The 25,221-nt window shown below is 42.0% G+C and overlaps 2 protein-coding genes and 4 non-coding genes across 6 annotated transcripts in view; 3 read left to right on the forward strand and 3 right to left on the reverse strand.

Annotated features, from left to right (window-relative positions):
- Positions 1-4,742: 4,742 nt before the first annotated feature.
- Positions 4,743-7,748, reverse strand: LOC125235330 (bromodomain-containing protein 4-like). The gene is made up of 2 exons (XM_048141867.1): positions 7,663-7,748; positions 4,743-6,925 (listed from the first exon to the last, which is right to left on the reverse strand). Exons 1-2 carry the CDS (start codon positions 7,735-7,737, stop codon positions 5,225-5,227), a joined length of 1,776 nt encoding a protein of 591 aa, XP_047997824.1. The 5' UTR covers positions 7,738-7,748; the 3' UTR covers positions 4,743-5,224.
- Positions 7,749-9,830: 2,082 nt separating this feature from the next.
- The window catches only part of LOC125235251 (gastrula zinc finger protein XlCGF8.2DB-like), a 29,320-nt gene continuing 13,929 nt past the window's right edge, over positions 9,831-25,221 (forward strand). Inside the window, exons 1-3 of the mRNA XM_048141747.1 lie at positions 9,831-10,410; positions 11,071-11,246; positions 11,589-11,672. Of these exons, the coding sequence (XP_047997704.1) occupies positions 9,887-10,410; positions 11,071-11,246; positions 11,589-11,672 (784 nt within the window). The 5' untranslated portion in view covers positions 9,831-9,886. The remainder of the gene's footprint in view (positions 10,411-11,070; positions 11,247-11,588; positions 11,673-25,221) is intronic.
- LOC125235655 lies at positions 12,794-12,912 on the reverse strand. The gene has a single exon (XR_007178108.1). It is a non-coding gene; the product is annotated as a 5S ribosomal RNA (ribosomal RNA).
- On the reverse strand, positions 21,758-21,876 carry LOC125235661. Its single transcript, XR_007178114.1, has one exon. It is a non-coding gene; the product is annotated as a 5S ribosomal RNA (ribosomal RNA).
- On the forward strand, positions 22,072-22,190 carry LOC125235664. Its single transcript, XR_007178116.1, has one exon. It is a non-coding gene; the product is annotated as a 5S ribosomal RNA (ribosomal RNA).
- LOC125235667 lies at positions 22,584-22,702 on the forward strand. Its single transcript, XR_007178118.1, has one exon. It is a non-coding gene; the product is annotated as a 5S ribosomal RNA (ribosomal RNA).

Consider the following 25,221-nt stretch of genomic DNA (forward strand, 5'->3'; position numbering starts at 1 on the left):
TTTATAGAATCAGCCGCTACCGGAATTTGGTGAAAACCATTTTTCATGTCAATGGAAATGTAGTATTTAGCTTTACCTAACCTGTCAATTTGATCTTCAATGAGAGGGAGAGGGTATCTGTCTTTTTCTAAATTTTTGTTCAATGCTCTATAATCAATGCACAGTCTGTCACTGCCGTCTTTTTTCTTTACCAAAATAACTGGACTAGCAAATGGAGACTCGCTTTCTCTAATTATGTTTTTATCAAGAAGTTCCCGGACGATCTGATCTACTTTCTCCCTCTCTATTGGAGCCAATCGATATGGACGATAATGTACTACATTGTTATTTTTCATACGTAAATTCAATTCACCCGTTTTAACATTACCAGTTTCAGCCAAAACTGAAGGATATTTTTGAAATATTTTTTTGATATCCTCCTGTAATTTTATATCCAAATGATTTATATTTGATGATAAATCACATAAATCAGACGTTGTATTGATTAAATTGACTTCAGTGTTGGTTGAAACCGATTTCCTGACTACCCGAGAACCAGTTGAATCCGCTTCAATTTTTATATCTGGATAATTAACAGCGTTTTTACCTATTAAAAGGTCATGTGTAATGTCGTAATCTCTAGCAACATGAATATCAAGTTCTAGGCAAACTTCGTCGAATTTAACGAATACACTAATAATAGCAAAAATATGAATTTGATTAGGTCCTATTCCATTAAGGTATATTGATACTGGTTTTAAATGACATCCTAACCTACTCGCGACAGACTCTTTTATTAAGCTTACTGCTGCTCCAGTATCAAGCAAACAATATAAAAGATGATCATTAATAAAGCATCGCGTTAGGTTTAATTCTGCCTGCCTAAAAAATTGACTTCTTGTGCTGGGGCTACAGTGGTTACAGAAGAACTACTAGATTCTGCACGTTGCTTATGAAAACAAACTGCCTCAGTGTGTCCAACCTTTTTGCAATATGTACAAATCTTAGCTCTGTAGTCGGTTGGCTTGGGAGCTTATGGAGTTTGGCTGTTTACTTGTACCGGCTTGTTTTTAAAACAGTCAGCCTGGAAATGCCCTAATTTGTTGCAAGTAAAGCATTTCTTTTCGTTATTAAATTTAGATCGCTTAGCTCCACTAGGTCCCGCGCCACTGACATCTTTCGAATTATTGGGCTCAGCTGTCCTCTTCTTGGTTTTTGCGTATGTTGATAGTAGGGCTATTAGGGCAGATGTAGTAGTAACGCCATTATTTAAAGAAGCCATCCTAATATCAACATCGCTTATACCCCCGCAAACTATCTCAACCAATTGTGCATCAGTAAAAGCAATTTTTGTATTACGTAGCAATCTCAATTTCTCTCTGGCATATTCACTATAGGATTCGGCAGAGTCGGAAGAGTACAGGACAGCTTTGCTCAGTCTTTCGGACAAATTTTTCTTTTCAGGATAGGCGTTAGTGATGTCAATACGAAAATTCTTCCAGGATCTGCCTTCTAAAGGTTCCCAGCATTCGAACCATTTCGAGGCAGAACCTTTCAGAGCTTTACCGGCTTTGGCTGCAGTTTTGATGTCACTCCAGTTGAACTCCTTTGCTAGGGCTTCGATGCTGTCGCACCAACTGGCTGCTCCGCTGTCACTCCTCTCAGGATCGAATAATGGCAGCGCGATGTCATCGTCCTTCATGCTGTGCTGTGTTGCGGTGACGGCATCACGGATCGCTCTTAAGAGTTCCTCTACGGATGCAGTGCTCATTCTGAAATTCATACATAAATATGTTAGCTTTATACGTTAGGTTGAATCCCTACTTCTGATATTAGATTTTTATTTAAAAGCATAAATACCAATTAGTTAAAGAAAGGGATAACGACAAGGTTAAAAGCATAAAAAAAAGTAATTATGATTTAAGATTTATTTATTGAATAAGGGACCAAGAAGATTTGCTAACAAAACAATGTATAAAGTATTCTCACTGAATATTTAATAAAAGTAGTAATATGTTATTGCTAAAAGTTGAAATATACGTTACAAAATATTATGTACTTAGTAACAATAGAAGAAGAGATATCAATACGTCATTAAAGGTTTGCATTTAAATTGTGATTGTAACGTACATACCAACAAACTAAAAATAATTTGATAAAAATCACACATGGAGATTTATGACAGGCAACAAAATCATAAAAATAAAATCATAAAAATAAAAATATAGATATAAAAGTAACACTTAACTTGGTTCGTTGTCGTTTGCAATCCAACTCAAAAGTAACCCGTAACTGGTAAACACCTGCTTTTATAACATTACCCCTTCTACCCCTTCTTAGCGGTCGATCCCACCAATAATCCACCGATAAACAAGAACATCATTTTATTCACATCCGGTTCTCCAATTGATTAAATGTAGTAGGCACTTATAAATAAAATTTAAAATGTCAATATCACTGGTATTTTGGGAAGGCTAATAATAAATAGGCCCACTTATTATCAGACAGAATCAAATAATTATCAAATACTAATTTAATTCTATCTGATATCCGGTTTGCATGGTACATCCGGTAAGCGTAATAATTATTAGCTGAAATTATTTAATGTAAGTACCTAGTACATTCAATCAATTTAGTCCCAAAATAATATAAAATTAATCATAGCATATTATTGTATAAGTTATCTATGTATAGTAGTATCTGCAAATGATAAGTTTTAGCAGTTAAGGTGACAAATTGAAATTAAGGGTAGTTGTGTTATTTGTTATTCTAACATCGAAGTTTCATAGTACGTATTTTTCTCAACAAAGTGCACTTTTTGGCAACTGGATATGAAAATGTAAGTTTGAGTCATTGTTTATAATACATATCTGACATACGCATGTTTCATACATTTGACCATGTGCGATCTAAATCTAATGTTCCAAATAGGTAATAAATTGCGTAACTTTCACTCAGTAGCTATTTAGACTACAATTACCTACATACCTAATAGAACAACGTCATAATTCACTAAAATGACTTGAACACATAAGACTGGGCTTTATTTGTGTTGTGGGGCTTGGTCATTTAAGCACGTGTGTCCTAAATAAGACTATGCGGATATTAGTCCTTAAAACTATAACTTGTAATTAACATTTACTTCATTTCAAATTGCAGCATAAAATCTAGGAGGTTAAGAACGAATTCAGACAGCGACGGACATAAAACTGTGCTACAGATACGAGTAGGTTCATTTCATGTACAGTAGGTAGTTATAAGTTAGATATATTGGCAAATGGATATATTCTAAATCTAACCCACACACAGATTTCCAAGATACAATAATCAAAATATGACGAAATTCGGATCGATATCAAATGGCATAATTTTGAAGTAAATTATTCTTTATAGGTACCACATCAGTGGTAAACAATCATGCGGCCTATCAGATGGTAAGCAATAGCGTGGTAATAGGTACTAATGGGTCGCCTTGTCGAAGGATACCAAAGCACGACGAGGTTGGGCCCATCTGCCATATATTTAAATCAAAGCTTTTTAGGGTTCCGTACCTCAAAAGGAAAAAACGGAACCCTTATAGGATCACTTTGTTGTCCGTCTGTCCGTCCGTCCGTCCGTCTGTCAAGACCCTTTTTCTCAGGAACGCGTGGAGGTATGAAGCTGAAATTTATATCAATTACTCAGGTCTACTGTCCCTTGAAGCTGTGAAAAAATCAAACTTCTAAGCCAACGCAATCAAAAGATACAGCCGTTTATGCCGCAAATTTTCGACACTTGCAAGGGAATCAAAACCTACAGGGTGCTTCCCGTGAACTCAGAATCTTGAAATTTGGTACGAAGCAACGTCTTATAGCATAGATAAAGGAAAAATTACGAAAACCATAAATTTTTAGTTACATCACATAATATATTTTTTTTAATAATTGTAAACCTTGCAGGTTTGTACGGAACCCTCGGTGCGCGAGTCCGACTCGCACTTGGCCGGTTTTTTAAACATCTGTCACCTCGGACACTGGCGATCAAATATATGAAAGAGGCGCGTTCCTAGCACATAGTCTAAGCTCGTGTAGGTGAACGCGTAAGTACTATGCTTCTATAAGTGAAATATGACAGCGACTGTTCGCGTATTCTAGTTTTTAATAGTAGCTATTCTAGTTCTTTGGACAAACGTGTATCAGCTAATTGCTGTCAACAGCAACTTATTCAACCTTTTACTGTGTTCTGATGCAGCAAATTCCAAATTCAAACTGTTCCAAGGGCACTTACGCCTGTTAAATCCTGTCGACAGAAATCTTGTCGCTATTTACTTCGGCAGGTGAGGTGACAGCCAAATTGCTGCTATGTAGCAATTGATGAAACTTACGAGTAAATGTAACCATTTGGACCATTTAGAATGTGGCTGTCCTGCCCAAAATGGTTTTGGTAACGTGACTACACTTTTAAAATCTGCCGGCATAGCAGGGAGCTGATTTCTGAACGTCAACCATATTTCGTGAAAATCGTTGAATAATATCTCCACTAAGTACTAACGATTTTAATTCTAGTACTAACAGAATCGAAAATGAGTGGTCATTACAAATTACTAGCCGTCCTTTTTCAAAAGTACCATTTTGTTGTTTTCCACAGAATTTAGAACGGCGAACTCGTGCGTTCGAAATTTAAAAATCGGTCCCCAGAAATGACAATCGTTGACGCTAGATGTCGGACGAATCGTAGTCAGGGAGTAATGGGACGCCATACGATTGGGGGAATGAAATAAAAAATACAAAAGTATATCAATTTTATTTATCAAATAAATAAATAACTTAAATCTAAGTTAATGTTACGTGTAAATACAGTTAGGCAATACGCAGTGGTTACTCAATCTATCACATTACTTCAATCGACTTATAAAGCAAATAAATGCTTAACTTTTAGGCCATTCTACAGCGCTTTACACATGAGAGATTATCTTCAAATAATTTATGTATTATGTATTGTAACTTAATAACGAAAAATTTTTTTCCAGTAGGCGAAATGTCTTTCAGGCGAAATGTCTTTCATCAACATGACGTCATTGACGTCTTTGTCTTTTTGCAAATCGAAGAGGGGGAATTAAGACTGAAACCAAGCAAATTTTCATACATTTTCCATTGAAAATGTATGGTTTTGTTCCGCTCAAATCGGTTTAAATTTAGCTTAGATGAACCTAAGATAGAATATATATTTAACAGCGCTGAAAGAAGGCCTAATTGCGCCAATATGGCTACCGGAAATGGTCCAACGGACGGTCTATAGGCGGTTGCAACCCTAATGGGATGTGGTTATGGAACTTCTGAGGTTCCTCCCCCTCTTCGCTCCGACCTTCGAGCTGCTGAGGAACCCCGTATTCTTGATGAGGTTGGTCCTGAGTGTGAGAGAAGTCCTGGCCATGCTGTGAGAAATCTTGCCCTTGTGAAAAGTCATGTCCATGTTGTGAAAAGTCATGACCATGCTGTGAAAAGTCATGACCATGCTGTGAAAAGTCATGACCATGCTGTGAAAAGTCATGACCATGCTGTGAAAAGTCGTGACCATGTTGCGCAAAGTCCTGTCCCTCTGAGAAATCATGGCCTTGTGAAAAGTCATGGTTTTGAGGATATTCTGGCTGCCCCAATTGGTGATTATGCAAATTTTGCTCGTACTGCGCCTGTTCTATTTGCTGTTGGATATGATGTTGTAGCTGATGTTGGTATTCATGGTATTGTTCTTCCCCAGTGTGGTGCTCGAAAACTTGTTGTCCTTGTTCCTGTGTAAAGTGATCGTGAGCAAAGTGGGTTTCTTGAGTTGGGACGAGATCCTGATGGAAATGAGCTTCTTGGTGAACATGGTTCAAATCGTGACCGTGCGGTACTGGCGCCCAACCGTTGTGATCAACGTGGACAGTTGGTTGCGCTGCTTGAAGTACCGTAGGGTGTGGTTGCAAGATTGTATGATGTTCATGGACAACTGGTTGTTCTTGGACTACTGTAGGATGTGCGTGCAACAGTGTTGGTTGAGGTACAGCAGTCGGTTGCAAGAACTGATGATGGTGCTCGACAGCCACGGCTGCCGTAGGTTGCTCTACGACTCCGTGCGCGTGTGCTTGCGGCAAAACGTGGAAATGCGGCTCCTGGGGGCGCTCTAGAAACACAGGCCCGGCTGCCTGACCTACTGAAGGCGCTAGAGGTACCGCAGGCAGTCCTGGTTGAGCTAAAGGTACTAAGGGCTGATGGAATGATAAAGGATATCTAGGGTATGTAGCGAAGTATGAAGTCTGGACGGCGTTACCAGGCCTGATGGCGTAAGAGAATTGTGGAGCGTAAGGATATAAAGGCGCTACTGGGGCTGGCTGGATCGGAACGGGAGCAGGAAGCGCAGGCCTTAAATGAACATGGTTCTGCGGAAGAATAAATTGAGGAGTGGCAGGAATGATAGGGGTTACTGGAGGTGACGGCGCCGGAATGGGACGAGGAATAACAACTGACGGTTGAGGGATAGGGACAGGTAATGTAGGAACAACGGGAGCAGCCGGTACAGCATGAGCTGGAAGGATAGGGACTACAGGTCTGGGCGCAACGTGGTGATGATGATGGTGGAAATGCTGATCTGGTTTCAACTTAGTATGAGGGAATCTGTGCGCGTAGGAATGTGAATGCAGTGGGATTTTATGACCAACATGAACAGGATAATGATGGTGTAATAAAGGATGTTTTATAGGCACTTTAACGGAATGGACAGAAGCTGTTGGAGGGTAGGCAACTACAATAGGCTTAACGATGGAATGGGTGACGTGGGGGATATCATGTCCGTATTTGTACGGCGGAGCAGCGGAGAATACTCCACGTTTGTGGTGCTTTATCTTAGCTGCAAGTTTCCCGAGGAGCTTGGCCTTGGTCCGGAGGCCGTCGCCCGCGGCGAGGACCGCGCATGCGCACAACACCGCGATCTGAAACACGAGGGCTTGTCACTGAAGGTAAACTATCACTTATCTTACACCTCAACTTTAGTTCCTTTCCACTTTAGCATTGCCTCGCCTCAATTATCAGCACCCAATTATCTCATGCTGGCAACGGTGACAAGTGACAACACATACTACCATATTCGACGTTTTTAGTACTCTTCTTTTAAGTAAATGGAAACGAAATTAATAAAACAAGAGTTTTAACTACCGACGCAATGTGTCAAGCTGATGCGCAAGTACCGGTCTTTTCAAATGTGAACCGACATCCAAATTTGGACTACAGTAGGTATTTATTTATTTGTTACGGTGTGTCTTATAACAAGAACTTTCAAAATAGGAAAGAACTGTTACCAATACAGCACTGGCACTGGGTTGCCAACAGACCAGTTTGAAAGAACCAGATTTCATAAGTCCTACTAATTCTGTTGATACCTAAATCACTGGTGGGAAACTTTTTTCATTAGGTGCCAAAATTTGAATGGATTTTTGACGAGGGCCAGATTTACAACAAATAATGCATTTTTATTTTGTAGTAAGGATTCATTTTTGGAACTGCTAGACTGCTGGGCATACAACACACTATTGTGAACGACCGGAGATGGGCCGGATAAAATCCTATCACGGGCTGGAAATGGCTTGCGGGCCGTACTTTTCCCACACAGGTTAAGGCGAGACAATGCTGGACACTTCACTAAACACTTCACTGCACTCCAGATACTCACTACAGCAAATCTCATTGCGGCCGGTTGGCGCGACAACCAATCGGGAACGGAGTGAGGTGGATCCTCGCTACCCATACTTATAACTTAGAGAGCGCCCATTAGTATGTAGCCATCGTCCTGTTTTCACTACCGGAATCGTCCTTGCGTTGGACCATAGGTAAATGCATCTAAATTCTTCCGAATTTCTTTCCAACCCACTTTCAAACTTATGTTCAAGACACATGGTTAGTTTTAGAAGAGTGGTAGGCTAGTTAAAATTGTGCGCGTAGCTTGCTGCCGTCATTCGTGTAACATATGTGCGTTCGCGCATACTAATCGATCAAGAACGTAATCGGGAGAAAATTGTAACGCGACAGGGACGGACTTGGTTTGTTCCTTGAGAAGTTACTTGAACATAAAACATTAATTACACACGATGAAGTAAATCTTGGTTATCGACCTAATTCTTTTGTCTATTTAATCTGAAATTTACTTAATGAAGGAGCATAATTTCGCGACCAATGTGCACGGTGTGGTGTGGTAAGGTAATTCCGAACGGGTCAATTCTTCGCCCGATCTGACTACTTTTGACAAAATTGCCAATTTAATGATGTTATTTGGACAAAAAATTACATTCCAGGTTCGTCAATAACACTACGAAATATAGCAGGTGTGGAATGGAGTAATGGTGAACATAATCATTTAAAATTGGTAAACGTTATAAGTTATAATTTTAATAGAAGATCCGCTGCTGAAATAGTTTGCCCTTTTGGTGGTACTTACCAAAAATCGTTGTCAACTTGGTCCGACACTTCATAGTTTAATTATTTATGATATTTTTACGAAGTATTGTTTTATTCAGATACTATATTCTCAAATCCGCAACGCAGGCTTCGTCAGCTGAATACACAATCCCGTTATTAGCTACAACTACAAGCTTCGTCAAAAAGTAAAACAATGGAAAATCCGCAACATGCATCGTCAATAAACTAAACCTAAAAGTAAGTACATACTTAAAAAGAAACAAAAAAAAAATATTTATGTAAATTTTGATTAAAATAGATATTATCCACATTTCTACTGAGTTGTTGCATAAAACTGACAGCTGCGGCACAAAAATAAAACTGTAGTCACCAATCCGTGCCTGTCGAACATTGCCGATGCCGCCCGCGTGCGCGGTTACCAAATAATACGGCGATCACTTTCCCGCTCTCACTGTCGCGCGACTAAACTGCAGTGCTAATTCCTCCGCCTTGACTCACTGTACGATAAGTGAGATAATGTGACCCAGGGTGGGTGAAATAAACTTAATTGGAATAGGCATCTACCGACCGGTCTGGCGTAGTCGGTAGTGAAGTGACCCTGCCTGCTAAGCCGCGGTCCCGGGTTCGAATCCCTGTAAGGGCATTTATTTGTGTGATGAGCTATTTGTTCCTGAGTCGTGGATGTTTTCTATGTATAAGTATTTGTATAATTATATATATATATCGTTGTCTGAGTACCCACAACACAAGCCTTCTTGAGCTTACCGTGGGACTCAGTCAATCTGTGTAAGAATGTCCTAATTACTTATAATATTTATTTATTTATCGATCAGTCTTCTCACGGGTCTCACTGAAGTTGCGGGCGTCCATAGGCTACGATGATTTGATTACTTACTCTATCAGGGCGGACCTTGGGCTTGGTTGTCACCGATGTGTGTCTCATAAAACATTGACTATCATATTCGATGGTTAGTAGAAAAAAAATCGTCTTCTGAAGAAAAAAAACATAATACTTCGCGCCTTTTTTTTCTTTTTGCAGGTTTTCTACAGGTGGAAATTACTGACAGTCTCTAGTTATAAATATGTGTGGAATTGTGTAACCAATCAATTAAGTAATGATAAATAATGGAATGAATGAAAACAATGTAATCTCCGGCTTGATTTGATTTAGTAATAACGTGTTGGAATATGTATATCCAATATATTGAATTTTCTTGCTATTAGTAGTTATGCTCACTGATATTTAATTCCTGTTCCATTTATAATTTCCTCATTCCACTACATAACAAGATTTTTTTTTGTTTTGCGCGGTAATCCTGGTAGTATTGTGTTTTAAAGTTGTTTTATAGAAATTTGATCTATTTCAGAACGCATCATACATGTCAGTTTGACAGCTTTGTTTGACATTTTTCGCGCATTTTCATGTTTATGCAATTTATTTATCGCTCAGTGGTTGAATTTTCGTGCAAAACAATTAAATAATGAATGAATATAGCGGCGACAACGTTTGTAGAATATGTTTTCAACGCCAAGATACTATATTCTCGCTGTTCAGAAAGCTGAAGGGACAATCTCCTTACGATAAATTAGTGAAAAACACGAAACTAAAAATCGCAGTAGACGACGGAGGACCGGCTTCTATTTGCTTACAGTGTCTCACAGATCTTGATACGACCATCAACTTTTTAAATAAATGTGAGAAATCCAATCAAATACTGGCCACTAGATTTTTAGAGAAAAAACAAATTTCAAATTTGGAATGTGGCGTTCCAAACGACACCATTTGTATTTCGCATGAGGAGAGCATAGATTCTGAGTTGATTCAGCCAATGAAGAGCGTTTTGGACAATCAAGGTGGAAAAGTAAAAGAGTTATTAGAAGATAATGTACAATGTCCTCAATGTGGTTCGAAGCGCCGGTGCAAACATTGGGCGCCGCCTGTGGCTCATACTTGCCAATATTGTCAAAAAGTGTTTACAAGGAAATTCAATTATACATTGCATCTGTGAGTATTGTGTATAAACATTTTATTCAGCTTATTTTGCTCCTGATAAAAGTTTATAACAAGTTTTATTACTCAAGACTACAATTGTTTGCTAACTTGAAATTGAAAGGCAAGGCAAATTATTATTCTAGATTTGCGTTTTTTGTCTGTCCTAGGGCACCCCATAAGTGTATAGGGCATCCACAAGATCCATCCACACCTTTCTACCCTGAGCCACCAAGATTTGCCTTTTGGGCTGTATTTCTCTGAATTTTTACTCACTTATTGCTAAGAACAAATGTGAGTGTGTTTAGTAAAACGTCCCACTTAGTCGGTTACCATTATGGCGAGATTGACTTGATTCTTTACATGAATAAACTGACAAAGCGGCTTTATAGCAATCAACAAAGTGGGACGTTTTCCCGTGCACACTTACAAATAATACTCTTAAAAAAAAAGTTGAATTTAAGTGTCTTTCTCTAACTGGGGTACATTAATATTGTCTGTAGTTAAAGTGATTATGAAATAAAATAAAAAAAAAAACCATTTTCTTACTTTCTTTTTTATGAGTAACAATTGTGTCTTTCTCTACGGCCATTTTCGTGTTACCTACTTCATCTTCTAATTCATACTTCTAATTTTGAAAAATCTCTAATCTAATTATAAAACTCAATATTTCAGTAAGCGGCACCTAGGTGAGCGAGACTGGCCTTGCCCTATCTGTGGGACCTTACTGTTGACCCGCTGGCTTGCTACGAGACATTGCAGACGGCCTCGGAAAGCCTGCCCGGTGCAGGGGTGCGACAAGACATTTACCACTAATACAAACCTGGCGACTCATGTTAGAACTCACAGTGGTGGGTATTGTAAATACTGTAAACCCGGGTTACTTTAGCCCGAGAGGTTACTTTAGGATTAATTTGATTCAGATTATATTATTATTCTTATTTGTGTATTGGACTAGGAACCTTTGTTGTGCAAATCTGTATCAATATTTTTTTTAATAAATATTCATATAATATTATAGGACATTCTTACACAGATTGACTGAGTCCTGTGGACAGCTCAAGAAGGCTTGTGTTGTGGGTACTCAGACAACGAGAAGCAATGAGAAATGATATCTACCTAGTTATTTATTTTTAATTGTAACTTGTAAAGAAAATGAATATGAATGTAAAGTATTTATTAAATGTCTACAGGTGAACGTCCCCATGACTGCCCGGAGTGTGGGAAGACCTTCTCATGCAAAAACACCCTTAATGACCACATGAGGATACACACAGGTATGTACAACTAAATTACGTGTAGGCACCATTTGGATCTTGGTCCTATACCACTCTTTTTAGTACCTATTCAAGAAGAGGTAGGTTTGAAAAGTAAGTAGGTACCTAATTTTGAAAATTACAAAAACATCTTAAATTAATATAATCAAGATGGATTTAAAATTTTCTGGTAGCAAGATGTTGGTGTTACAGTAGAATAATAGAGGTATTAAAGAAAGAAAGGACTTGGAAGCGCTGGTAGCCTAGCGGTAAGTGCGTGCGACTTTCGTTCTGGAGGTCGCGGGTTCGAACCCCGGCTCGCACCAATGAGTTTTTCACTTATGTGCGAAATGACATTTGATATTTGCCAGTCGCTTTTCGGTGAAGGAAAACATCGTGAGGAAACCGGACTAATTCCAATAAGGTCTAGTTACCCTTCGGGTTGGAAGGTCAGATGGCAGTCGCTTTCGTAAAACTAGTGCCTACGCCAAATCATGGGATTAGTTGTCAAAGCGGACCCCAGGCTCCCATGAGCCGTGGCAAAATGCCGGGATAACGCAAGGAGGATGAAAGAAAGAAAGGACTTGTTTATTGCCACAACACTGAGCGAATACAAAAAATAGTTATGAGTTATGAGATAAGTAGAATCTATACCTAACCTTAGTACCTATATACTTAGAAGTATAAACTGCTGATGCTGTTGGTTTTAAGTTATAAATAAATACGCCTGATGTAAATAGTAGAGCAATGTTGTAGTAGTTTGTAGCATGACCAGAGTACTTATGAATTTACTTATGTCGTTTAATTAAGTAACATTAGTAGTACATAATAATAATCACGGCAACGTGATACTAAAATGGTTAACAGCTAGGCAAAGAGGATTGAGTATTATAGAGAGTTACTGTCGAAGTGAAATGTGTAATCACAGTGCATAGACTGCCATCTCTTGACACAAGCTTAAAACTTTTGAACCTCAGTTTTGTCAATTTGGCCCATATTCTTACCCTGATATGTGTTAAAATGGCAAATATTAATATTAGAGCCATCTAGCTGAGCGTACCCCAAAGGTGTAGTGCCATCTAGGGCACCGTACCTTTTTCTGTATGGTACTGAGGTACATTTTTTTCTTAGACGGAACAAAAAGCCAACGACACGAGGTGTTCCCAGGCGGTCACCCATCCAAGTACTGACCTCGCCCGACGTTGCTTAACTTCGGTGATCGGACGAGAACCGGTGTATTCAACGTGGTATGGACGTTGGCGAACGAAGAGGCGAATAAGATCTTCTCACGGTACTTTTATGACATCATTCATGACTTTACAATGGATTCATCAAAATCACAGATCAAATAAGTTCAAAAACTAAAACCCGACTACTATAAAATGTGCTCTAAAAAGTATGAAACAAGATAGAATTGTTTTATGAAATTATCATGCATGAAATTCACAGCTGTGTATTCTTTTCAATACATAAACTCAATGTTATAATAAGTTTGTAAATTTTAGATATACTTGCTGAGATTCAGAAGATGGCCGTGGTCGTATGCCACAATTATAAACTTTAAGGTAAGTGGCATACGCCCACGGCCATCTTCTGAATCTCAGCAAGTATATCTAAAATTTACAAACTTATTATAACATTGAGTTTATGTATTGAAAAGAATACACAGCTGTGAATTTCATGCATGATAATTTCATAAAACAATTCTATCTTGTTTCATACTTTTTAGAGCACATTTTATAGTAGTCGGGTTTTAGTTTTTGAACTTATTTTTTATTTAACTTACTTTGGGGTTACTATTTTAGTTATTAAGTATGAGGGCGCTGAAGGCGCCCGGCTTAGAAAGCCTGCGTCGGGCTTCGCCCGACACCTTAAAGGGCGCCGAGGGCGCCGGGCTTATTACAAGAAAAATTTAGGCTCGGCTTAGGACCGCGTGCGTCGGGCTTCGCCAGACATTTTAAGTTAGAGGGCGCCGAAGGCGCCCGGCTTAGGGCCGCGTGCGTTGGGCTTCGCCCGACATTTTAAGTTAGAGGGCGCCCGAGGCGCCCAGCTTAGAATCGCATGTGTCGGGCTTCGCCCGACACTTTAAGTTTGAGGGCGCCTTCGGCGCCCGGCTTAAGACCGCGTGCATCGGGCCTCGCCCGACACTTTAACTTAGAGGGCGCCGAAGGCGCCCGGCTTAGAACCGCGAGTGTCGGGCTTCGCCCGACTCTTTAAGTTTGAGGGCGCCTTCGGCGCCCTGCTTAGGACCGCGTGCGTCGGGCTCCGTCCGACATTTTAAGTTAGAGGGCGCCGAAGGCGCCCGGCTTAGGACACCGTGCGTCATGCTTCGCCCGACACTTTAAGTTAGAGGGCGCCAAAGGCACCCGGCATAGAACCGCGTGTGTCACTTTTTGTTAGAGGGCGCCGAAGGCGCCCGGCTTAGAACCGCGAGTGTCGGGCTTCGCCCGACTCTTTAAGTTGAGGGCGGCTTCGGCGCCCTGCTAAGGACCGCGTGCGTCGGGCTCCGCCCGACACATTAAGTTTGAGGGCGCCTTCGGCGCCCTGCTTAGGACCGCGTGCTCCGCCCGACACTTTAAGTTAGAGGGCGCCGAAGGCGCCCGGCTTAGATGCCGTGCGTCGGGCTTCGCCCGACACTTTGAGTTTTAGGGTGCCTTCGGCGCCCGGATTAGGATCGCGTGCGTCGGGCTCCGCCCGACAGTAAGTTTGAGGGCGCCTTCGGCGCCCGGCTTAGGACACCGTGCGTCGTTCTTCGCCCGTCACTTTAAGTTAGAGGGCGCCTTCGGCGCCCGGCTTAGGACCGTGCGTCGAGCTTCGACCGACACTTTAAGTTTGAGGGCGCCTTCGGCGCCCGGCTTAAGACCGCGTGCATCGGGCCTCGCCCGACACTTTAACTTAGAGGGCGCCGAAGGCGCCCGGCTTAGAACCGCGAGTGTCGGGCTTCGCCCGACTCTTTAAGTTTGAGGGCGCCTTCGGCGCCCGGCTTAGGACACTGTGCGTCGTGTTTCGCCCGACACTTTAAGTTAGAGGGCGCCAAAGGCACCCGGCATAGAACCGCGTGTGTCGGGCTTCGCCCGACACTTTGAGTTTGAGGGCGCCTTGGGCGCCCGGATTAGGATCGCGTGCGTCGGGCTCCGCCCGACACTAAGTTTGAGGGCGCTTTCGGCACCCGGCTTAGGACACCGTGCGTCGTTCTTCGCCCACCACTTTAAGTTAGAGGGCGCCTTCGGCCCCCAGCTTAGACCACGTGCGTCGGGCTTCGCCCGACACTTTAAGTTTGAGGGCGCCTTCGGCGCCCGGCTTAGACGGCGTGCGTCGGGCTTCGCCCGACACTTTAAGTTAGAGGGCGCCTTCGGCGCCCTGCTTAGGACCGCGTGCGTCGGGCTCCGCCCGACACATTAAGTTTGAGGGCGCCTTCGGCGCCCTGCTTAGGACCGCGTGCTCCGCCCGACACTTTAAGTTAGAGGGCGCCGAAGGCGCCCGGCTTAGGATACCGTGCGTCGGGCTTCGCCCGACACTTTGAGTTTTAGGGTGCCTTCGGCGCCCGGATTAGGATCGCGTGCGTCGGGCTCCGCCCGACAGTAAGTTTGAGGGCGCCTTCGGCGCCCGGCTTAGGACACCGTGCGTCGTTCTTCGCCCGTCACTTTAAGTTAGAGGGCGCCTTCGGCGCCCGGCTTAGGACCGTGCGTCGAGCTTCGACCGACACTTTAAGTTTGAGGGCGCCTTCGGCGCCCGGCTTAAGACCGCGTGCATCGGGCCTCGCCCGACACTTTAACTTAGAGGGCGCCGAAGGCGCCCGGCTTAGAACCGCGAGTGTCGGGCTTCGCCCGACTCTTTAAGTTTGAGGGCGCCTTCGGCGCCCGGCTTAGGACACTGTGCGTCGTGTTTCGCCCGACACTTTAAGTTAGAGGGCGCCAAAGGCACCCGGCATAGAACCGCGTGTGTCGGGCTTCGCCCGACACTTTGAGTTTGAGGGCGCCTTGGGCGCCCGGATTAGGATCGCGTGCGTCGGGCTCCGCCCGACACTAAGTTTGAGGGCGCTTTCGGCACCCGGCTTAGGACACCGTGCGTCGTTCTTCGCCCACCACTTTAAGTTAGAGGGCGCCTTCGGCCCCCAGCTTAGACCACGTGCGTCGGGCTTCGCTCGACACTTTAAGTTTGAGGGCGCCTTCGGCGCCCGGCTTAGGACGTCGTGCGTCGGGCTTCGCCCGACACTTTAAGTTAGAGGGCGCCTTCGGCGCCCTGCTTAGGACCGCGTGCGTCGGGCTCCGCCCGACACATTAAGTTTGAGGGCGCCTTCGGCGCCCTGCTTAGGACCGCGTGCTCCGCCCGACACTTTAATTTAGAGGGCGCCGAAGGCGCCCGGCTTAGATACCGTGCGTCGGGCTTCGCCCGACACTTTGAGTTTTAGGGTGCCTTCGGCGCCCGGATTAGGATCGCGTGCGTCGGGCTCCGCCCGACAGTAAGTTTGAGGGCGCCTTCGGCGCCCGGCTTAGGACACCGTGCGTCGTTCTTCGCCCGTCACTTTAAGTTAGAGGGCGCCTTCGGCGCCCGGCTTAGGACCGTGCGTCGAGCTTCGACCGACACTTTAAGTTTGAGGGCGCCTTCGGCGCCCGGCTTAAGACCGCGTGCATCGGGCCTCGCCCGACACTTTAACTTAGAGGGCGCCGAAGGCGCCCGGCTTAGAACCGCGAGTGTCGGGCTTCGCCCGACTCTTTAAGTTTGAGGGCGCCTTCGGCGCCTGGCTTAGGACACTGTGCGTCGTGTTTCGCCCGACACTTTAAGTTAGAGGGCGCCAAAGGCACCCGGCATAGAACCGCGTGTGTCGGGCTTCGCCCGACACTTTGAGTTTGAGGGCGCCTTGGGCGCCCGGATTAGGATCGCGTGCGTCGGGCTCCGCCCGACACTAAGTTTGAGGGCGCTTTCGGCACCCGGCTTAGGACACCGTGCGTCGTTCTTCGCCCACCACTTTAAGTTAGAGGGCGCCTTCGGCCCCCAGCTTAGACCACGTGCGTCGGGCTTCGCCCGACACTTTAAGTTTGAGGGCGCCTTCGGCGCCCGGCTTAGACGGCGTGCGTCGGGCTTCGCCCGACACTTTAAGTTAGAGGCGCCTTCGGCGCCCTGCTTAGACCGCGTGCGTCGGGCTCCGCCCGACACATTAAGTTTGAGGGCGCCTTCGGCGCCCTGCTTAGGACCGCGTGCTCCGCCCGACACTTTAAGTTAGAGGGCGCCGAAGGCGCCCGGCTTAGGACACCGTGCGTCGGGCGAATTTGAGTTTTAGGGTGCCTTCGGCGCCCGGCTTAGGATCGCGTGCGTCGGGCTCCGCCCGACAGTAAGTTTGAGGCGCCTTCGGCGCCCGACTTAGGACACCGTGCGTCGTTCTTCGCCCGACACTTTAAGTTAGAGGGCGCCTTCGGCGCCCGGCTTAGGACCGCGTTCGTCGGGCTTCGCCCGACACTTTAAGTTAGAGGGCGCCTTTGGCGCCCGGCTAAGACGACGTGCGTCGAGCTTCGACCGACACTTTAAGTTTGAGGGCGCCCTCGGCGCCCGGCTTAGGTCCGCGTGCGTCGGGCTTCGCCCGACACTTTAAGTTAGAGGGCGCCGAGGGCGCCCGGCTTAATACCGCGTGCGTCGGGCTGTGATGTGGAGCGTAAATGATAACTACTTCGTATGGAGTATACGTTTAATGTGTCTTAAATAACAAGTACATGCCAATATATACTAAGCTATGCACATGTGTGGGTAAGGTGTGGTACACACACTACACCTTCCCCCTCAGAGAAAAAAAAATATTGTTCTATACTATGAGTAATATTTTTTTTTATATAAAAAAAGAATTACACAAAGTAAAAAGTAAGGAAGACTATCTAATGCAAGCAAAAGCTCTTAGTGAAGGTATGTATTATACAAAATTAAATCATGTTTTTTTTTTATACAAGTATTATTAGGTAGGTACAGTAAATTACTTTGAAGTTGAAAGAAATAATATTTGCTGAATAATAAATTCAATTTAAAAGAGTTACTCATACACTGTAAAATAAATGAAAATTACAAGTTATTATAAAATTTGTCTAAAATAAACACAAATTTCCATTATACGCTAAGGGCACCATACAATAGTTATTACCATGGGTGGGTACCCATGTATTTTTATAAAGGTTATACAACTTATACACTTAGTTATCTATGCTTGCTTTGATGACGAATCGTTTAATAAACAATTATACATATTTGTATAAAAATAACCAGAATACAAAATGTAAACAACATCAAAGACTTAACACAAAACTTAAAACTACACTAAGTAAATAAAAAAAAATCCACAGTGAAATAAGTATCCGTCGATACAATTCAAATCCAAATAGATAGTTCGTACAGTACGAGTATGAACTCCCAATCTAGGGTACCTTGGGTGAACATCATATTTATCTCATTATTTACTTGCAAGCCTTACTTTCATTCATAGACGTCTTAACTTTATTTTTATCATAATAATAACACTGTATTTACTTGTGCATCTAAAGCGTGCTTCTCTTTTTTTTATGGCAAGGGTACACAACGCATTTACTTACCTGGCCGGCCGACCTTACATATTTATTTATTTATTTGCTCAGGATACAAGGATATTTATTTTTAAGCGCGCACACATACAATATATTAACTCACACAGGCAGTTCTTTTAACACGTCCTTACATAATAACCTTCCATGTGTCCAAGGAGTCTTCACGATTGATGCTCGATCAAATCATGATCAGATCTCCAAGGATTCCCTACCTGCCTTGTACCCTGGCGTACCCTTGCTATACCATATCGCTCATGACCCCTCTCGGGCTGCCGATGATACGATAGGCATATTTATAAGTATATCGATTCAGTAACACTCATTAAAAAAAAACATTCAATTACCAACCATAATTAAACCAACACCATAAAACTTCAACAAATAAGAATTTCAACAACCCTTGGTTGATCAGACCAGTCGCTCTTTGAAAAACTTACCTGCTTCAATTTACTCGACTTCCAAAATCTCGCACACATACCTAATTTCAAAAAACAAACCATTCTTTTCTATTCCACCTTTTACCTATAAGTACATACAATTACCAACATTAATAAAACCTTTAGCCATAAAATCCGTCGCAAAATAAAACAAAACTTGAACACTCCTATACCTAAATAACAAAAACATTTCATATAACAACAAATTCCATATCCATTTTACACCAATTTAAAAATAATCCAACTTTTTATCTCTTATTAGATCTCAAATATATTTATTTTCCACACATTGTTAAATCCGTAAAACATATTATAGTCAATTCCGAGAAAAAAAATCTGAAACATTCAAGTACATTATTATTTCTTGACAATCTAGTTCTAAATACTAATTTTCAGTTTAATATGGTCAAAAGTCGGTAAGATTATAATTATATGCAATTGCCAAGTTAAATACGATAAATTTGAAGTAATCTAAATTATTGCACAATACATTAATAATGCATTATGTTGAAACTGAAATTCGAGACGTAATAACAGAAGCTACATACCGATCCCTTATATGTGAACACGTGTCGCGGATGACGCGGCCCACCTGTACGCTATGACGAATGTTGTATCCAAGTGCACGAAATCATTTGTTAAGTTTACCAATTTGAATTACTGAATGCAAAGTAGAGATCGAATGATGTAATATTAAAACGAGCCGTACCTTTAACCATATTACTATTTCGTCATCAAGCAGCAATTAATTAGATTCCACATAATATTTAATTTGCATATGCATTGTATTCCTACATCGCAATATTATTAAACTTAATTTCCGTAAATAATAGCAATTGCTAATATTACGTAAACAGACACAATTTTGAAACTTAATTTTTATTACCTACTCAAAAACCGAAATTTAACATAGTTATCTAATGAAAATAATACATATAACGCGCTTCATATTTATTTTAAACATAAGAAGAAACTTTCAATCAACTGCTTATACTTATTAACTAAAACCATATAACTACCTAGTTTAGATTACGACCATTCCATGACCGTTGTGTGGCGGGACCAGGACTTCGTGTCCAGTCTCCTCGTCGTCGCGTCCAACGTCGGCAAGGCCACGCCCGGGGTCCGTGACGCGAACAATCTCCCAGCTGCAACGTCCAACTTACAACTTGCCAATTTCGTTTATTCGAAAAAAAAAAGATTTATTTTCAAAATCTCCTGATAACATGAGTCTATTAAGTAGATATTAGAAATGTAACTTAGTCCACACTGCACATATTCTTTTTTATTTGCAATAAGCACCAATCCGTAACTTTCGATTTAGTCTCTGTAATCTTTTCACTTTCACTATATGATACTCATATATTTGATATATTAGTCCCATAACACCAATCCGTAAGTTCTATTTATTCTCTTGAAACTTTTCACTGTCACTATAAATATATAATAGTCCTTTTCATTCACTTAGAGTTCCAAATATTTATTTACGAAAGTTCACGGTCAGTAATACTGGCTGGCGCAGCGCGCCGCCAGTGCAGCTCGAGGCCGCACTGGCAGGATCGCCATGTGATGTGGAGCGTAAATGATAACTACTTCGTATGGAGTATACGTTTAATGTGTCTTAAATAACAAGTACATGCCAATATATACTAAGCTATGCACATGTGTGGGTAAGGTGTGGTACACACGCTACAGGGCTTTGCCCGACACTTTAAGTTTAGACGCCGCTTAGGACCGCGTGGGTCTTTAAGTAGGTTTAGGACCGCGTCTACGGTATGTATAACTCTCATGAAGCATACCGTATACTGAAAGAGACAGGTATAGCTGACAATCAGTATCGTGATACCGCATTTCTCTCTCTTTATGAAAATTATATTAATTTTAGATGATTAACTGGCTTTCAATAATATATCGTCGTAGTGGAAACTCATTATGCCATGATGACGTAACATTTACTACATCTAGGGTGTCCTACAATCTATGATACACGTCAGAATGTCAAAACAGTGTCAAACTACTTCTAGTTGTTATTATAACAATTTGCTGTACGAAATTGAACTTTAGGTCGAAAAAATATTGCAAGTCTTTAATAAAATAATTATATAAAGCAGCCAAATTAGTTCCTTTGGCAAAAGCCTTCGTATGTAACCGAAGTCGGATAATGCATGAAACTATGTCAGATCGCTTGCGGATTTGCAAATAGTCAATTTTTCCGAGAAAATACTGAATTATCCGGTGTAATCAGGTAATGCTGGAAATAAAAGCTTACAATATGTACATATTTGAAATGTGCTTATTAAGCCCTTTCAAATGATATACAACATGTCAACCTAACTTCATTTTATTTTTTTTGCTTCGTTACTTTATGACCGCTAGAGGGCGCCATGTTTCGTTTGCTGTGACGTCATATAGCCTATAACCAGCGGACAATTAAGACGATTCGAATGACATATCGTTTGTCAAATTCTAACGAGTACTTTAGAAGTTATGAGGGAACAGATGAACATACATACATACATATATACATACCCACATACATACCGGTCAAAATCATAACCCTCCTTTTGCGTTGCCGTAGTCGGGTAATAAAAATGGTTCCAATCGGAACCTTAAACAAATCTGTAGTTTATGATGAAACAAAGCAGATTAAGCACTTAGGAATTCTAACTACTGCTGTGCTATATCCTGTGCTAAGACAACAGAAATTACGGGACCTTCAACCTTGCTATTTCCTTAGATATTTGATTGACAATGAATGGGAGAGTATTGGAGAAAATTGTGAATGGACAAAAAAAAACTTGACAACTTTCAATTTCTAAGGCACTGGTCCCACCGCGAGCTAGTAAGCTATGAGCTATCGGCTATAAAAACGAACAAAAGATAAGCACTCCCGTGTAAATAAAAGAGACACGGCGATGTTTATAGTTACTCACCCAGCGGTGAGCTATCAAAATCGCCGTGTCTCTTTTATTTGCACGGGAGTGCTTATCTTTTGTTCGTTTTTATAGCCGATAGCTCGTAGCTTACTAGCTCGCGGTGGGACCAGTGCCTAAGGGATCAAAACAACCAAAAGTTTGGATACAAATAAAACTAATTTGAAGCAAAAAGCCAACGACACGAGGTGTTCCCAGGCGGTCACCCATCCAAGTACTGACCTCGCCCGACGTTGCTTAACTACGGTGATCGGACGAGAACCGGTGTATTCAACGTGGTATGGACGTTGGCGAACGAGGAGGCGAATAGAATAATCATGATCAGAAATAACACTATGACGTCAACCTTATAGTGTGTTTTGGCATACCTATAACAATCATGTTCGCGTGCAATAAATTCTTATCATCGTATTACTACCGCAAACTAATACAAATTATGACGTCACAATAACATTATTTTGTTATTATCTTATTCGCTCCTCTTTTCGCCAACGTCCATACCACGTTGAATACACCGGTTCTCGTCCGATCACCGAAGTTAAGCAACGTCGGGCGAGGTCAGTACTTGGATGGGTGACCGCCTGGGAACACCTCGTGTCGTTGGCTTTTTGCTTGAAATTAGTTTTATTTTTAGCCTAATTTTTGGCTAAGTTTTGATCCCATAGAAATTGAATAAATTGGCATCAAGCCAATTTTTTGTCCAAATTCCCAATTTTCTCTAGTGCTGCTGTGCCAATTGTTGCCAATTCAATATTTAAGGAAATAGGAAGATTTCAGTACCCGTAAGAATTTCTGTTGTCCTAGCACAGGATATAGCAGAGCAAAACTACAGAACAGATTTGTTCAGGGTTCCAATCGGAACCGTTGTTATTTTGATCTTTGATGAATCCATTGTAGAGATAAAGGCGTGACGTCATAAAAGTACCGTGAGAAGATCTTATTCGCCCACAGAACTAAATCAAGATCTTGATTTAGTTCTGTGTATTCGCCTCCTCGTTCGCCAACGTCCATACCACGTTGAATACACCGGTTCTCGTCCGATCACCGAAGTTAAGCAACGTCGGGCGAGGTCAGTACTTGGATGGGTGACCGCCTGGGAACACCTCGTGTCGTTGGCTTTTTTGCTACTCACCCTTTTATTAATGTAATTTACTTCTGGGGTCTGTGTTGTTGGGTTGAGTGTAGCTCTATTGGCTTCTACGATCTCTGCATGTCTGACTCTGTTGATTACAGTTTCCAGCTTTGGTTCTTCTTCAAGGTTTTAAAGAGCCTTCGAGAGCTCCGTGTCCCTCATGCCGGCGACGATACGATCACGTATAAGTTCCTCTTCGAGTGTTCCAAACTCACATTTTTTTGCTATATTATGTAAGTCTGTTATAAAGTCGTCTATACATTCGTTTTCTTTTTGAATGCGATGGTTGAATCTTGCTCTACTATACATTTTGGTTTTACGGGCTGAGTAGTAGGATTCAAATTTGGCTTTGACGATATCGTAAGATTTCATGTCGCTTTCGCTCAGTTTCATCGAAGTGATGACGTTATTGGCTTGAGCACCCATGATGTATAGTAATGAGTTTACCTGTGTTTCGCTTGATAGCATTTTCAAACGAGTTGTTTCTCGATATTGTTCAAAACGGATGATCCAATTTTCCCAGTCTGTAGCTTTAAAGGTGAAAGGTTGTGGCGGCGGCGTGGTCATGCCGGGCAGGAAACTTATAGTTTGGCTTGATGCTGATGATGCAGAAGTTTGTGCCGCTAGTTGGGTTTGTAACTGCTGTATCAGCGCCATTTGCGCTTCCATTTGCTGCTTTAGCTCGTCCATGATTCTTTTTCACATTGGGAAAAAAAATATCCACCATGTCACCATGTATGTTGATCATAGAGAATAACTTTATTTCTTTATAAAGCCTGAGTGTTGCCACTCTTACAAGCTAAGTATTCAGTCACACAGTACCTAATTTTTAAAATTACAAAAATATCTTAAATTAATATAAATTAATATTAATATAAATTTTCTGGTAGCAAGATGTTGGTGTTACAGTAGAATAATTGAGGTTTAAAGAAAGAAAGAAAGAAAGAAAGAGGATTTGTTTATTGCCACAACACTGAGCGAATACAAAAACTAGTTATGAGTTATGAGATAAGTAGAATCTATACCTAACCTTAGTACCTATATACTTATTAGGCCCACTTGCACCAAACATTTAACTTGGGGTTAGTGGGCTGTCACCTGTCAAATTCTATATAAAATAGGGGGTTAACCCTCGGGTTAACCCTCCATTTTCGTCGGTGTAAGTGGCCCAGTGGGCTGTCACCTGTCAAATTCCATATAAAATAGTGGGTTAACCCTCGGGTTGACCCTACATTTTCGTCGGTGTAAGTGGCCCTTAGAAGTATAAACTGCTGTTGGTTTTAAGTTATAAATAAATACGCCTGATGCAAATAGTAGAGCAATGTTGTAGTAGTTTGTAGCATGACCAGAGTACTTATGAATTTACTTATGTCGTTTAATTAAGTAACATTAGAAGTACATAATAATAATCACGGCAACGTGATACTAAAATGGTTAACAGCTAGGCAAAGAGGATTGAGTATTATAGAGAGTTACTGTCGAAGCAGCGCCGGCCCGTGCACTCGATCAGGGTAGAGCGAGTTTGAGTTTCGGCGCCCCGCCCTTGGGATGAAGTTTCAATACGTAGGAAAATAAATCGCGAGCGTAGCGAGCGCGAATTTTTTTTTTCATAGTAATGCCGTAAGCACTGGTGGCCTAGCGGTGCGACTTTCGATCCGAAGGTCGCGGGTTCGAACCCGGCTCGTACCAATGAGTTTTTCTGAACTTATGTGCGAAATGTCATTTGATATCTGCCAGTCACTTTTCGGTGAAGGAAAACATCGTGAGGAAACCGGACTAATTCCAATAAGGCCTAGTTACCCTTCGGGTTGGAAGGTCAGATGGCAGTCGCTTTCGTATAAAACTAGTGCCTACGCCAAATCTTGGGATTAGTTGTCAATGCGGACCCCAGGCTTCCATGAGCCGTGGCAAATGCCGGGATAACGTAAGGAGGATGATGATGCCGTAATTTGAAGATTAACGCAATACAGAATTTATGGATTTCATCATACAGAGTACGAAAGGGACAAATGGTTGAACAGGTTGAACTTTCGTAGTCGCACCCAAGTATAGTTACGTGTGGCTGAACGTGGATATCATGTTCATAAAATAACAAACAAAATGGAGCACTATAGTGGCCAAGTCAGGAAAGCAGATTCGGAATTTGTCCTAACTAAAAAAGAAGTAAATTATTAATAGTAAGCGCGAGCGAAGCGAGCCCGAATTTTTTTCCTATTGACCTGATTTATTAAGACAACCCGCCAGCGAGGAATCCGCGAACTTTCAAGCTTCCATCGTCTGCAGAGCTGCGGTCTTTGACATATTTTGGGGTATTTTGACTTCACAGGGCGCCTAATATGTTCGGGAAAATACTTTTAGGCCTTATATTTCGCCATCACTATTATTTTTATAATACTAAGAGTTAATTAAGAGATTAACTGCGGACTCAATCGTCACCGTCGGATGTCCATTTCGGTATTTTGCCACTAAGTGATCTGAGTGCTTTGAAGTTCGCTCACCATCTGC

The sequence above is a fragment of the Leguminivora glycinivorella genome, chromosome 17 (assembly GCF_023078275.1).
Source record: "Leguminivora glycinivorella isolate SPB_JAAS2020 chromosome 17, LegGlyc_1.1, whole genome shotgun sequence".
Classification (NCBI taxonomy): Eukaryota; Metazoa; Arthropoda; class Insecta; order Lepidoptera; family Tortricidae; genus Leguminivora; species Leguminivora glycinivorella.

Bases quoted from the DNA above. Each gene is read 5' to 3' on its own strand.
- LOC125235330 (XM_048141867.1), bottom strand. From the start codon at position 7,737: ATGGGTAGCGAGGATCCACCTCACTCCGTTCCCGATTGGTTGTCGCGC. The intron at 6,926-7,662 runs GTGAGTATCTGG...CTCGTGTTTCAG, and splicing joins CCGCAATGAGATTTGCTGTA to ATCGCGGTGTTGTGCGCATG.